The sequence below is a fragment of the Spermophilus citellus genome (assembly GCF_964194105.1).
Source record: "Spermophilus citellus genome assembly, chromosome: 18".
NCBI lineage: Eukaryota > Metazoa > Chordata > Mammalia > Rodentia > Sciuridae > Spermophilus > Spermophilus citellus.
This window is the reverse complement of record NC_138200.1, coordinates 5813190-5827919: the sequence shown is the minus strand read 5'-3', so window position 1 is coordinate 5827919 and position 14730 is coordinate 5813190. Positions and strand designations below refer to the sequence as shown.

The 14730-nt window shown below is 55.2% G+C and overlaps 1 protein-coding gene and 1 pseudogene across 4 annotated transcripts in view; both read left to right on the top strand.

Moving 5' to 3' along the window:
* LOC308638375 (sialic acid-binding Ig-like lectin 13) overlaps window positions 1-14730 on the top strand; it is a 70570-nt gene that overhangs the window by 16126 nt on the left and 39714 nt on the right. The window contains exons 5-7 of one of the 3 annotated variants that reach the window (XM_081275784.1): window positions 7486-7508; window positions 12524-12594; window positions 12903-13027. The exons of the other annotated variants lie outside the window; for them this stretch is intronic. Of the exons in view, the coding sequence (XP_081131910.1) occupies window positions 7486-7508; window positions 12524-12594; window positions 12903-12975 (167 nt within the window). The 3' untranslated portion in view covers window positions 12976-13027. Of the gene's footprint in view, window positions 1-7485; window positions 7509-12523; window positions 12595-12902; window positions 13028-14730 lie in introns of those variants that run through there. 3 annotated transcript variants of the gene reach the window in all.
* Window positions 5405-6331, top strand: LOC308637266 (sialic acid-binding Ig-like lectin 9; annotated as a pseudogene). The gene is made up of 2 exons: window positions 5405-5872; window positions 6052-6331. The product of its transcript is annotated as a sialic acid-binding Ig-like lectin 9 (transcript).

Genomic DNA, 14730 nt, shown 5'->3' with positions numbered 1-14730 from the left:
TATTCTTCCTGAAAGTTTTCCCTATCATCTCCAGGAAAATACCTCTGATTAATTTCTTCAACTGACCTTATAGAATTTGGGGTGACTAGTAGCAGTCCCATTTTGGCTAGTATATCTCTTCCCCATAGATTAGCTGGTAAAGACTCTAACACATAAGGCTTAAATATTCCACTGTTCCCATCAGAATCTTCCCAACGGAGATAGTTGGCACTTTGAGCAGGCTGTGAAATTTTTCCTATTCCTTCTAGATTAGCTGAGGCTGTATGCAGAGGCCATGTCCTGGGCCAAAATCGGCTGGACAATATTGAACTATCAGCCCCTGTGTCAATTATTTCTAGGAAATTTTTATTATTAATTCTAAGTTTTAATAAAGGGCGTTCTTGTCGCACTAACTGGGACCAATATACTCTGTCCGGCGGTTTAGAAACTGAATCTGCCGGCAGGTTCCTTTCTGAGACACAAGGCAATAATATTAATTGAGCAAAAATATCCTTTGGGGTGAGTCTTAGGGCATAATTGGATTTTACAGTAACATATAATTGCCCTTTAAATTCTGAATCTATCACGCCAGGTATTACTTCAATAGCTCCCTTTAAATTATTACGCCCCAAAATTAAACCTACAGTATTTTCAGGAAGCGGCCCGAAAATCCCAGTAGGGATTTGTGTTGGTCCCGTTTCAGGATCTAATTCAACTGTCTCTGAAGGTCCTAAGAAAACTGTCTGTGATCCATGTCTCTGCTCCGGTAAAAATCGCGGACTGTCCTGGTCGGCGCCGCTAGTGACGTCACACTGTGCGACGTCTCCCCATATTGTTTCTGGGCCCGGGGAGGGGCCGAACGGAAGTTTTTTGTCCCCTCGCTAGGAGGAAATACTTGTGGCGAGAAGGCGGGCTCATCCACGCCACCCGAATCAACCACATGGCGCCGAGTCCTGCAATATCTATTATCGCCAGTAGATGGAGCCCTAAACCTAAATTTGCGTTGGCGACATTCGTAGGCGAAATGACCGGGTTTTCCGCAAACGTAACACTTGCTGCGGGACTTCTGAACTGAATTTTGTGGCACCAAAGTTTCCTTTAATACTGTTGCTAAGGCTACCGTTTGCAACTGAGTGGAATCTAAGTCAGAACACAAGCGAATATACTCAGAAATTGTTCCTTTCTTACGATGGGGGCGGAGAACATCTTGGCAAATTTTGTTTGCGTTCTCAAAAGCCAATTGTCTAACAATAAATTCGCTAGCTCCTGGGTCTCCGATGGACCTGTTCGCAGCCTGATATAGTCGGGCTACGAAATCTGAATAAGTCTCATTGGCACCTTGTCTGATTTTGGTAAGAACTAAATTGGACTGGTCCTTGGGGACAATTTGCCTCCAGGCACGTTTTGCACAATCAGTTATTTGATTGTACACTACAAAATCATAATTTAACTGTCTTTCTAAATCAGCAAAATCTTCAGTCCCTAAAAACATCGTTACTGGCGTTTCTATGCCCTGTCTTCTGTTTCTTTCTGCCTGTTCATTACAAAAATCAGTCCAGTAAGTTTTCCAAAGTAAGTAATCTCCCCCGCTCAAACAGGATCTGGCTAAAAAAACCCAGTCACTAGGAGGAAGGGGTTGTGAGCAGATATTTTCTATCAGACTCTGAACAAAAGGCGAATTTGGGCCGTACGTTTCACATGCATTTTTTAATTCCTTGATAGTTTTAAATGGAATTACAGCATGAATTCTAACTCTCTGATTTTGCTCATCAGTTTGCTCAAAAACTGGAAAGAGGTGAAAACCAGTAGTATCCTCCCCCATTTCTTGAGCCTTCTTAATACCTTGCTGAACTGGGGTAAGAAAAGTCATCTTTAATTCAGCACACCTGTTAAATTTGGTTCTTCTAGCAGGTATCGGCTGAATTTTAAAGGCTTGGGCAGGTGGTGCTAAATGCAATCTATTAAAATTTCTCTCTAAGTCCTGAGTTTCTATGTCTAATTCTTCTTCCTCAGACTGCGAGCTGCTATCAGACTCTGTACTATCGCCATTTGGAATTTGGGTTTCTAACTCACGTGGCTGAGAAGAAACCTGAGCCCCGCTAGGAGTTTCCTTTGTATTTTCCTCTCCAGGAAGATTGGTTACCACTTCTGGAGGGCTCTCCAAGATTAGAGATGCTTCTTCTTTATCATGCTGTTCTGTATAATCTGTCTGCGGGCTAGCTTGCACATTTCTAACCTTTGTTTTAGCTCCTAGCGCTTTTGTTTTAAAACGGCTCAAAGGAAAGGAAATTAACTTAGCCTCAGGCTGATTTTCCATTTGAATAGACCTAATGGCTCTTTGAATACCTCTCAGAAGCTCTTCTGGTGGCCACGGACTCTGGTCCATGTATTCAAAGAGACAAATTTCTAGGGCCGTCCAAGTTTTCTGTATATTCTCTATGCCTCCAGGTATTTCAGTAGAAAGACAAACTCTCTGTAACTTTCTTCCTAATTTCTCCCAAGTAAGTAAATTTGGAGACTCTTGGTCACAAAACCAAGGACAATATTCACCTACAATCTTTAAGAATTGCAATAACTGAGTTTTCTTTATCTGTTTTCCTTTCTGATTAATTATACTGTCTAAAATAGTTAGATACATTTCCTTATCCGAAGAAGTAGAATTTCCCATTTTAAGTAAATTAACGTCTCTTTCCTTCAATAGTTCCTGGTACTTTTGTGACTCAAATGTCACTTTTTTCTTTCTCTTATCTTATTTCTATTTTCTTTATCCTCTTTATTACTTTTGTGACCCAAATGTCACCTCTTTCTTTTCTTTATTCTTTATTCTTTACTTTCCTTTATTTTCTCTTTATTTCTTTATTTCTATTTCCTTATCTTCCTTACTCTTTATTTCTTTCCCTTAATCTTTTTAGCGCGCGTTCCCACTCAATCTAACTAATTCAGAATGCCCCACGTTGGGCGCCAATTCTACCACGCGGCCTGCGCAGTGGTTTCATTAATGAGGTTCTGGCATTCAGTTAGTTAGAAGAGATCAAAATAAAACACACAGACAGTACCTTATTTTAATGCTAGGTCCGAGACGGCTCGGTCTCCCTGTTTCCCTGCCTCCAGCCGCTCAGCAGGGCAGCGAGGATTACTCTGGGCTAGCAGGAGAGAGAGAGAGCGAACACGCCGGGGATCAGCCTTTTATTTGGGGGAAACAAGAGATTCAGGGGAGAATTCCATCCAATGAAGGTTGAGGGGGGGCTGTACTCCAAGGTCAGGGTCAGTGATTGGGTCTCCAGGGTCAGTGGTTACGCACACCCCCACACGGATGGGCTCTCTCATCAGGAAAGGGTCGGGATAACTCCGACACAGCCAGAGTGCCTCAGGCCCTTAACGGGAGTCACCCAATCACGTGTCAGAATGGCTCCCCACAATCATTAACATGATTTCACCTTTGACTTTTATTGTGACCACTAAGACACTAAAACCCACGTGTGGGCCTTGCCTTGTACCTCTACCTGGGGCAGCTCTGGGTGAAGACCTGGAGGACATCGTCGGGTGTGCAAGGATTTCTGGGGACCCTACCAGCCCCTCTGGTGACTCCAGGACATGGGATGATGGAGATGAAGTGGGAAGGGAAACTCTGAGGCAGATGGAGAGGAGGTGAAGGGTTAGAGTCAGAGCTCAGCCCTGGACCCGCCCAGCCTGCTCCCATTGGTCACCCAGGCCAGCTCAGCTCAGCCCAGGGAAGCCAGGACACAAGGCTGAAGGGGATGTGGCGTCCTGGGGGGCCAGGGAGGAGGGCAGTGGGCAGCACAAACCAGCTATGGACTTGACTCATGGGTAAAGGACCGATAATGACGTCTTCACTGTAACCCATGTTCCATGCCAAAGTGAGATGTCCATCACCAGGGAAGGGGCAGGGCGAGGGCAAGGTCTGGGGCTTCCAGTGTTCTGAGGGCCAAACCAGCTGTGAAAACGAGTCTCCTCTGTTCTAATTAAATCAGATGTATTTTAAACTGCTACCTAAAACGTAAATCTGTGGACACTGATGGGAACCACGTGCTGTTCAGCACCTGCAAACGCTGCATCGTGTTGGGGTCGGGCCAAACTCAGCTCCTGGGACACTCAGCAGAGACCCCGTGTGGGAGGAGGGGCAGGGCACGTCCAGATACTGTTAGGCCACCACCTGGGCAGCCCTTGGCTCAGGCAGGTGACTATGAAATCAACCCACAGAGAGGACCTTCCTGGGCCTCCCTGTCCACCATCACACCCAGCAGCAGGTGTGGGCTCCATCGGGGACAGCGTGACCACGTGGGGCAGGCCAGGGTGCTGGGAGGTGAGAGATGAGAAAAGACCTGCAGGCGGCTGAGCACCACCTTGGTGAGAAGGGCAGGTGAGCAGGGACAAGGCGGACGCTGAGGAGGCCCCGCCCAGCTCTGCCCCTGGCCAGGTCACCCCCCTGGCAGGGCCCTGTCTCTGGGAAGATCCCTCCAGTCCCCGGAGAGGACAGACCACGTCCCGTCTCACATGAGGCCTCGACCCACAGCTAAGTGCTCGTTGGCAACTTGTCTGAGTCCCGCCCTGGGGAGGCCCTCGAGGGCGTGGACGGAGCTGGCTGCTGGGCTCTGAGGCCAGAGAGCAGAAGCCACTGTGTTCACTGGGAGTGAGGGAGGATGGCTGCCTCCACCCGTCACCAGGACGCTCCCCACCTTTTGTGCCCCCGATGCCCACACCTGGCTGCACAGGCTGCCTCTAGGGCTCCTCCACCTGGTGCTCTTGACCCTGCTGACCTGATGCTGGGGGCCTGCTCTCTGCAGGGTCAGATGTAGCCGCATCTCGGCCTCCACCCACTAGGGGGCAGCAGCTCCGCCATGTCCCAGTCAAATATTATGAAGTGCCTGCCCAGGTGGCCAGGGGTCCTAGGGTGGAATTGAGCAAGGCTGAGAGACAGCCTGGACCACCCTGTGACTTCCTCATGCCAACCCAGGGAGGGACCACTTCCTGGTGCAAAATAAGGGGCTCAGCGGCACCTCAGCTGGGCAGGAGCACTCCTAGACGTGGTGTCCCGTCTCTTGGGCCTCAGAGGACCTCAGAGGTCCCTGTCTGACCCCAGACAGGATGTGCATGGCTGATCCTAAAGGAACGGTGGGCGGTGCACACATTTCCCGCCCAGGCCCCTGGAATCCAGGAAGCCCAGAGAAAGGGGCACACGGGGGCCCTGGTCCCCCTCTGAGTGGGTCTCTGGGCCCTGGAGGTGGGGTTTCTGTCCAGTCAGTGCAGAAGGGCAAGTACCCCTGGAGGGCGGGCCTGAGGGTCCTCTTCTGTCATTGCCCAGGCCTCGGCCCCTCCCTAGCTTCCGTGGGTCCTGCAGCTTCCCCTCTGCAGGCTCTCGCTGCTCTGCTCAGTCCCAGGAGCCCAGGAGCCTCCTGTGTCCCCGATGCTGTGGCTGCTGCTGTCCCTGCTGTGGGCAGTGGAGGGGCCCTGTGCAGAGGGACCAGGGAGGGGGCACAATGATGGCCCTCAGCTTCCCCCGTGGTGCCTGGCTCAGGATCCTGGATTCCGTGTGGATGTGCTGAAGTCCGTGAAGGTGCGGGAGGGTCTGTGTGTCCTGGTGCCCTGCAGCTTCTCCTACTCTGGCTCAGGGAGTGGCCTCATCTCTGGCTACTAGTTCTGATCAGGGGCCAATACAGACCATGACTCTCCAGTGGCCGCCAACAACCCTTATCGGACAGGGCAGGAGGAGACCCACGGTCAGTTCCACCTCCTCGCAGACCCAGGAACCAACAACTGCTCCCCGAGCATCAGAGACACACAGAGTAGTGACAGTGGCTTGTACTTCCTTCAGATGGAGAAAGGAAGGTTCAAGTGGAGTATTGTGCAAACCAAGTCTCAGTGCATGTGACAGGTACGGCTCCAGCTCTGGGCCACCCTCAGGGAGGTCACAGGACAGTGGCACCCTGCCCTGGGGGAGTTGAAGCTCAAGCATTGGGGGCTCAGGGAGCAGCTGGGTCAGAGCCTGAGCTTCTCTCAGGGCCTCACCTCCCACCCTCCCTCCTGACCCTGCCTGTCCCCTCTGCTCACCAGCCCTGACCCCTGACATCCTCGTCCCTGGGACCCTGGAGTCTGGCCGTCCCAGCAACCTGACCTGCTCTGTGCCCTGGGCCTGTGAGCAGGGGACGCCCCCCACCTTCTCCTGGGAAGGGCCCTCTGTGTCCTCCCTGGGCCCCAACATCACCCACTCCTCGGTGCTCACCCTCACCCCGCGGCCCCAGGACCATGGCACCAACCTCACCTGTCAGGTGAAGTTCCCTGCAGCTGGTGTGACCACAGAGAGAACATCCAGCTCAATGTCACCTGTGAGTGATGGGCCAGGACTCCTGAATTCCTGGGGGTTTGAGGGGCAGGGAAGGAGGCTTGGGTCCCAGGGCTGAGGACAATTTTTGTTCATGTCCTGGGGACCTAGTTGAGTCAGGGACCTTGGAGGGCACAGGCCTGTCCCTCTGTGTGTCTGTGGTCATGGGGTGGGTGTGGGGAGTGCTGCCTCATCTTCAATCCAACTAAAAGGGGAAACAGTCCTCCTTCCTGTCCAGATGCTGCAGAGAACGCTGCTTCAGTGTCTCCCCAGGGGCTGCCCAGGCAGTGGGGGGCCTCGCTGGGGCTGGGGAGCAGGGCCTCCTCAGTTCAGGGCAGAGCTGGGTCCCCCTCATGCTGGACTAACCTGGTGACGGAGCCCCTTGTTGGGGAATCCAGTGACCACTGCCCACCCTCAGCCCCACCACTGCCTTGAGCACCTGTCCCCACCCTCCCTGGCTCCCTGGACTCCAGCACCTGCCCCTCACCCCCACAGGGACAGGGTGACACTCTCACAGCAGACCTGGGCTCCCAGGCCCCCTCCCAGCCTCCTCCTGGACCCGCCTCCAGCCTCTTCTTATTCCCCAACAGCTTTGCTCTAAGAGCTTGTGGGAGGAGGCACAGTCCAGGGCACACGCAGAAGACGCACAGCAGGCTGTCCCCAGAGCCTAGGTCCCTCCCAGAGGTGACCAGTGTCCATGCAGGCTGAGCTGAGCTTTGGATTGTCCACCTGAGGACTGAGAGGACACTGGATGTCAGTAGAACTCAGGGTCCATGTTCCTGGTGGTGTCCCACTGCAAGAAGGGACCCTGTTCAGGATAGAAGTGGAATCACACCAAAGTGGCTTCTGTTCTGGCCTCGCTCACCAGACAGTGACCTGTCGTCCTCCAACCCTGTGACTGGCCACTCTGTGCTCCAGTTCTGTGTGTTGTCTGTTCATCTTCTTGATGGTGTCGATGGATTAGCAGAAGACTTCATTGTGACAATGAGAAGCTTATGTTCTCTCTGTCCAGCTGTGGGCAGTCAGCACCTGGGGGGAGTCCTGGGCTGATGGCCCCACACTAGGGATGGAGGAGGCCTGAGGAGCCATGTCCATGGCCTCAGGAGTGAGGAGGGACCTGAGCTGTGGATTAGCAGGTGACCCTGGCCTCGTCCACTTTTCTGCAGGGAGGTCAGGGCCCATGGCCCAGGTGGTCCTGGTGGACATCGGGAGGTGGGTGTCAAGATCCTGCTCCTCAGCCTCTGCCTCATCTTGCTCAGGTCAGCGCTGCCCAGGGGTGGAGAGGAGGTGTGGGCAGGGCAGGCTTCTGGCGCTGAATCCCAGAGTCCCAGAGCTGGGGACCCAAGGGGTCAAGAATGAGTGCTAAGGACCCTGTCCCCTGCTCCTCCCGCCTCAGCACAACTAGGAACCTGTAAGTGGTCAAGAGACAGAGGGACTCTGAGAAGTGGGCGAGGCCAGCTGCTCTGGGACCCTGGACTGGAGAGACCCACGGAGACAGAGTCTCTTCTGCCCCTTAAGCCGCCACCCCCCACAGTGGCAGGTCCCTCAGGACCCTGTCCCCACCCCTGGCCAGCAGCAGAAGGCAGCCACGTGGGCTCCTGGTAGAAGAGGATCCTCTGACGGCCTCAGGCAGGACCGACATTTCCTGGAAGGGGAACAATCAGAGCTGATCTGTGGTCACAGGTGGTCCCCTCCCCACCAGGCCTGCGCCATGGCGACTGGTATTGCTGACCCTCAGTTTTCTTCTTGGTCAAAGTCATGAGGCTGGTGTGAAGCAAGATGGTAAAGGGGCAGCTCAGGGGCCAGCAGAGGGCCTCATCAAGCACAGCCCCTTCCCTGTGGCCCAGCCAGGGGGGCAGATGACCTTGACCTCAGGAGGACATTGCCTGAGGGGGACAGGCAGCTGCAGGGGGTGCCCAGCACAGCTCACCTCTGATGTCTGGTCCCCTGTGACTCCACCTGTGCCTCTGCAGCAGGCCTGGCCGTCCCCTCCTGAGCCACACTGGGCTCCTCAGGCTCTGGGCTCAGCCCTCTGCAGAGCTGGGGCAGCTGAGCTGATCCTGATCCTGTTTCAGCACCACGGTCAGTGGCAGCCCCTCTGCAGGGATGTCCCTGGGCAGAGTCTCCTGGTGGATGAGGTCCCTGAGCAGAGCCTTGGCCACACTCCAGTGCAGAGGTGGGTTAGAGAGGGGCCTGGTGACACGCTGTCTGTGAGCTGGTCAAGGGTGTCCAAAACCCTGTGGGCGTGTGTCCAGGCTGGGGCTTCTTGTCCCCGGGGGTGTTAGCTAGGGATTCAGGCTGTCCTGAGGGGAGGGGGGGTAGCCAGGGACATCCCCAGTGACCAGGTGGGAGTGGCCGTGCTGTCTTGGGACAGCATTGGTAAGGAGCATGAGTCACTCACAGTGGCATTTAGAGCACTCCCAGACCCTGGGAGAATCAGGTTGGCTCTGGTGAGCAGCCTGCTCCAGGCAGCCCACACCTGCAGGGCTTCCCCCCTCTTCATCTGAATTTATTCCCTCTTTCCCCTCAGAGGTTTCCCTCTGTCTTCTCACATTCCTGTCTGGAGAGTCCATCTTCCCAGGTGGTCTAAGGCACCGCAGGCCCCAGCCCAATTTCTGCCCAGATGCTTCCTGCAGTTTCTTCTCAGCCCAGGCTGACCTGAGCCCAGAGTCCTTGAGGGGCAGGGAGGCTGGGTGCCACTGAGACCTGGGCACGGGGACCTCATGCCTGCATCCCCCCCTCCCTGTGCCCCTCTCCCTCTGGTCCCTGCCTGCGTGGGGGCCCACCTGGGCCAGCTTCCTCCTCACCTGTGGCCTCCCCAGGATCTGCTCCACCTGGAGGCCTGGGGCGCTGTCTCTAAGGCCAAGAGCACAGACCCAGCAGGGACCCCGTGCAAAGAGGCACAGCTGGGTTCCATCACTACTCCATCCAAGGACGATTTCCCCAAAGACAGACTCCACCATGACTGTCACACAGGGAAAATTAACACATTAGATATTTTACTTCACTCATCACTAATGAGAGAACCAGAAAGGAGGAAAAGAAACACAAGTGTTTTGATAGGAATTTGTGGATGAACTAGGAAACCAGCTCACTGTGTGGGCACCAAGGGCCTCCAGGAGACAGAAGGCAGGTGCATGTGTGGGAGGAATGGTTTGCCCTTCTCCATCTCTCCCTTAGGGCATCCTCACACAGCACAAAGGCACAGCAGGCTACATCAGATCACTGCAGACAGGATGCTCTAAGCACAGAGTCGTCCCTTGGAGAAGCCGTCTTATTTTGCATTTCTGTATTTCCTTACCATTTGTAAAGTAACTAGTGAGCACCACACATATGCCACACATTGTTCTAAGAAGGATTCAGCAGTAAGTAGAAGAGATACAAAATCATCATTAGGTTCACAACTTAATAGTGAGAAAGTCAGGTAAATAATAACTAAGTGTATTACATGTTATTCTGGTTGGTGACAAGAAGTTTGGAGTGAAACAAAATAGGATTATGTTATGGGGAATGAGGGATGGACTGGACTCTTCAATATGTCCCCCATGGACATCATCCCTGAGAAACTAATATTTGCAAATGCACACACATAACATGGCAATCATACAGATGCACACACAATCCACACAAGCACACATACACAGATGACAAATATACACACAGAGACACAAAGAAATTCGATATGCACAGAGAGCAACCATATCACACGCACATGCATGCACACATTCAAACACACATTCACACATATAAACAGACACACCTCAAAATTCACACATATTCCTCGTGCAGAAACACACATGCACTAAGAGATGAGATGCATACACACCTCAGACACATCACAGCTCAAACATGCAAAAATCCACATGCACACTTCAGACATGTGCATAAACACCATGCACATATATGCAGACACACATGCAGGACACATATACACTCCAGATGCTGAGGTGCACACCACATATGCACACACACACCTACCTCAGACACAAACAGAGCCCACAGATACCAACACAAACCAGCTATGGACTTGACTCATGGGTAAAGGACCGATAATGACGTCTTCACTGTAACCCATGTTCCATGGCAAAGTGAGATGTCCATCACCAGGGAAGGGGCAGGGCAAGGGCAAGGTCTGGGGCTTCCAGTGTTCTGAGAGCCAAACCAGCTCTGAAAACGAGTCTCCTCTGTTTTAATTAAATCAGATGTATTTTAAACTGCTACCTAAAACGTAAATCTGTGGACACTGATGGGAACCACGTGCTGTTCAGCACCTGCAAACGCTGCATCGTGTTGGAGTCGGGCCAAACTCAGCTCCTGGGACACTCAGCAGAGACCCCGTGTGGGAGGAGGGGCAGGGCACGTCCAGACACTGTTAGGCCAAGCCTCCTCCTGGCCCTGCCTCCAGCCTCTTCTTATTCCCCAACAGCTTTGCTCTAAGTGCTTGTGGGAGGAGGCACAGTCCAGGGCACACGCAGAGCAGGCTGTCCCCAGAGCCTAGGTCCCTCCCAGAGGTGACCAGTGTCCATGAAAGCTGAGCTGAGCTTTGGACTGTCCACCTGAGGACTGAGAGGACACTGGATGTCAGTAGCACTCAGGGTCCATGTTCCTGGTGGTGTCCCACTGCAAGAAGGGACCCTGTTCTGTGGGCAGCTTCCAACAACTGGCCATCCTGGCTCTGAGTCCATTCAGCCCACAGGAGTGGGCAGTGGATGGTCCTGAGCCTCCGTCCACACTGGGGGTGCACTCAGTGAGCTCAGCTCCTGAACCAGAGGCACCTGGGTCCCAAGCTCTTCTCATTCTGGGGCATGACCAGGTGCTTCTCCCCTCAGAGTGGAGACAGTAACTCCCACCAGCGAGGGGCCAGTGAGGGTGTCCACCAAGCCAGGTGGGGAGGACCTCCTGTCTGGTTGTGCTTCTGGTGCTGGGATTGAACCCAGGGCTTGGGACCTGCTGACCACTGAGGGACACCCCCTACTCCTGGAAGAAGCCTTGGATCTCTGCCCATGTCAGGTCAATTTCAAATCTCCCTGTAGTTTATCAATTTGCCTCCACACATTTTTATTGAGATACAACCCACCACAATCCACATTACACTAGACGTGGCATCTTGTGCCTGTGCAGTGATGGGACCCACAACCTCTGTGAAGTCCCAGAACGTTCATCACCCCAGAAGGAAGCCCTGCACCCACGAAGCAGGTCTCCTCCTCTGGCCAACACCAACCTGATCTAGTCTCTGTGGACTTGCTCTCTGGACGTTGCATAGAAGTGGAATCACACCAAAGTGGCTTCTGTTCTGGCCTCGCTCACCAGACAGTGATGTCAGGTTCTTCCCTGCAACACAGAGGAGCACTGCACTCCTTCCCAAGTGTCCAGTATCTATTGTGGGCAAGACCACGTTTGCTCATCCATTCACAAGTTGGTGGACAGGAGGGCTGTTCCCTCCCTTTGGCCATTATGAACATTTGCTGGGAGGGCTGGTGTTTTGCTTTGAGTAAGGGTTTCTTATTCCTGGGGTGTAACCTGCAGGTGGAGCTACCAAGGCTCTTGTCACTGTCCCTGTGTCAGGATGCACAGCCCCTCCCCCAGCGTCAGACACCCTCAATTCCCACCAGCATTGTCCACGCGTCCTGAATCCTCCACACTCTCACCAACACTGGGGCTTTCCTCTGTGCAAACTGTGCTCTGCTCTGGGTGTGAAGGGGACAGTCACTGCAGCTTCGACTGTCATGAAGGTCCCCGTGGAGGGTGATGGGAACATTCTCCTGTACGTGTGGTCATTTGTAGGTCCCTTCAGAGGGGGTGTTTTCAAATCCCAGGATCCTGCTTTAGCCTGGGTGTGTGGGTCCTTGGTCACTGGAGCCCTAGGAAGGTTTTCCACACACTGGACAGTGACCCCGCCGACCCCCAGCTCTGTGACTGGCCACTCTGTGCTCCAGTTCTGTGTGTTGTCTGTTCATCTTCTTGATGGTGAAATCGATTGACGAAAGACTTCGTTGTGACAATGAGGAAGTTATGTCCTGTCTGTCCAGCTGCTGTTCAGTCAGGGCCTGGGGGCGGCCTGGGCTGATGGCCCCACACTAGGGATGGAGGAGGCCTGAGGAGCCATGTCCATGGCCTCAGGTGGAGGAGGGACCTGGGTTGTGGATTAGCAGGTGACCCTGGCCTCGTCCACTTTTCTGCAGGGAGGTCAGGCCCATGGCCCAGGTGGTCCTGGTGGCCATCGGGGAGGTGGCTGTCAAGATCCTGCTCCTCGGCCTCTGCCTCATCTTGCTCAGGTCAGCACTGCCCAGGGGTGGAGAGGAGGTGTGGGCAGGGCAGGCTTCTGGTGCTGAATCCCAGAGTCCCAGAGCTGGGGACCCAAGGGGTCAAGAACGAGTGCTGAGGACTCTGCCTGGGCCATGGGCCATTGCTGTCTGTCCCCAGTTCTGGCCCAACGTGGGGGAAGTGGGTCTCATCAAAGAGGTCTTCAGGCCAGGCCTCCTCGGCTTCCCTTAGTCACCTCCAGCCCCTGACAGGGCAGAGGGCAGGGAACACTGCCCACTGCACCAAGCTGCCCCCTGAGGGCCCTGGTCTCTTCCCTCAGAGTGAGGTCCTGCAGGAAGAGGGCAGCCAGGCCAGCAATGGGTGAGGAGCTTGCAAACGCTGTCACCAGTTAGTCCCAGGTCAGTGACGCAGCGTCTCAGCATCCCACATGCCCAGGGACCCCTCCGCTCTGATGTTCACAGGTTGGCCAGCTCCACAATGAGCTATCCCTCCTGTCCTGAAGCCCACCTTCCTGCCTGGTTCCCCTGTGACCCTGGCTCAGCCCCCGTCTCTACCGCAGAGTCAGGTGGGTCCCCACCTCGGCCTTGCTGGACTCCCTGGTCCCCTCCGCACCTGGCCTTTCTTTCCTCCTAAGCCTGGCCTCCCTCATGTCTATTCCCCCTGACCCTGGTCACTTGTGGTCCTCGTCTCCCCTGCTCACTGTGTCCGACTCGCCTCTAGAGTGTGCCCACTTCCTCCACGGCATGACCAGCTGCGTGTCCCCTCCATGGACGTTGACAGGGGAACAAGTCAGACCCTGGAGGAGAGGGCCTCCCAGGGCCGTGCTGTGGACTGTCCCCAGAGCCGTCCTCCCTCCTCTGCAGACCCCCACCCCCTCAGGGCCAGGCTGCTGGGCTCCGAGACTTGGCAGGCGCAGACCCTGCTCCCGACACGCAGCTCCGGCCCCTCCTGCCTCTGCACGTCTTGGTCCTCCTTCAGGTCCAGGCGTGTGTGTGTGCGTGTGTGCGTGCGTGTGTGTGTGTGTGTGCGTGCGTGCGTGCATGTGTGTGTGCATGCGTGCGTGCGCGCGTGTGCGTGTGTATGTGCGTGTGCGTGCGTGTGTGCGTGTGTGCGCGTGCGTGCGTGCGTGGGCGTGCGTGCGTGCGTGCATGCATGTGTGTGTGTGTGCGTGCGTGTGCGTGTGTGTGCGTGCGTGTGCGTGTGTGCGTGCGTGCGTGTGCGTGTGTGTGTGCGTGCATGTGTGTGTTGCGTGTGTGTGTGCGTGCGTGTGCGTGTGCGTGTGTGTGCGTGTGTGCGCGTGTGTGCGTGTGTGTGTGTGCGTGTGTGCATGTGTGCGTGCGTGTGTGTGTGTGTGTGTGTGTGTGGTTCCTGCAGGTGTTGGGGGTGGCGTCCACCCGTGATTAGGGCTGTGACGTCACTGATGTGGAGGTCCTCCCTGTCCCAGGGTCTCCTTGCAGAGGTGGCAGGAATGGAAACCGTCACAGACAGTGGATGGGGACACATGGCCCTGACGGGGTCTGTGGGAGGTGGTGCAGGGGGCAGCTGGTGGCGGGGGACAGGCTCTGGGGTCATGGCTGTGGGTGGTGTTTGGGCAAGGCCGGTGGCAGGGTGGGGACAGGCTGGGGCTCCCTGAGGAAGGGACCTGGGACAGGGGTACAGGAGCAGGGTGACATGGCTCAGACCAGAGGCCACCGCTGTGCTCTGTGGAGTGACTGGGCACAGAGGTGGGGGGAGAGCAGAGGTGGGAGGATGTGGACTGGCCCTGCAGGCTGAGCCCAGGACCCAGGGCCTGCAAGGACAACGGGACCTGCGAGGATAGCAGGCCCTAGGTGCACCTGGCATTAGCAGGACCCTGTGCTTCCGAGGTTGTTGGCCAGAGTGGGTCCTGGGTGCCCAGAGAAGGGGCCATGCAGCCTCCTGAGGAGCTGGGGGAGGCAGGACCAGGCAGGGTGTGGGGAGGACGCGCTGGGAAGAGCTGGAAGGTCAGAGTGTCCAGGGATGTGGTCAGTGTGGGGAGAAGGGCAGGGGTGGTGGCAGCCCGCTTCCCTGAGCAACCAATGGACACAGAGGGGCAGGGCTGTGGGAGGAGGGCGGTTCTGAGAGGGAGAGAGAGGGAGAGGGGGAGAAGGAGGGAGGGAGAGGGAGAC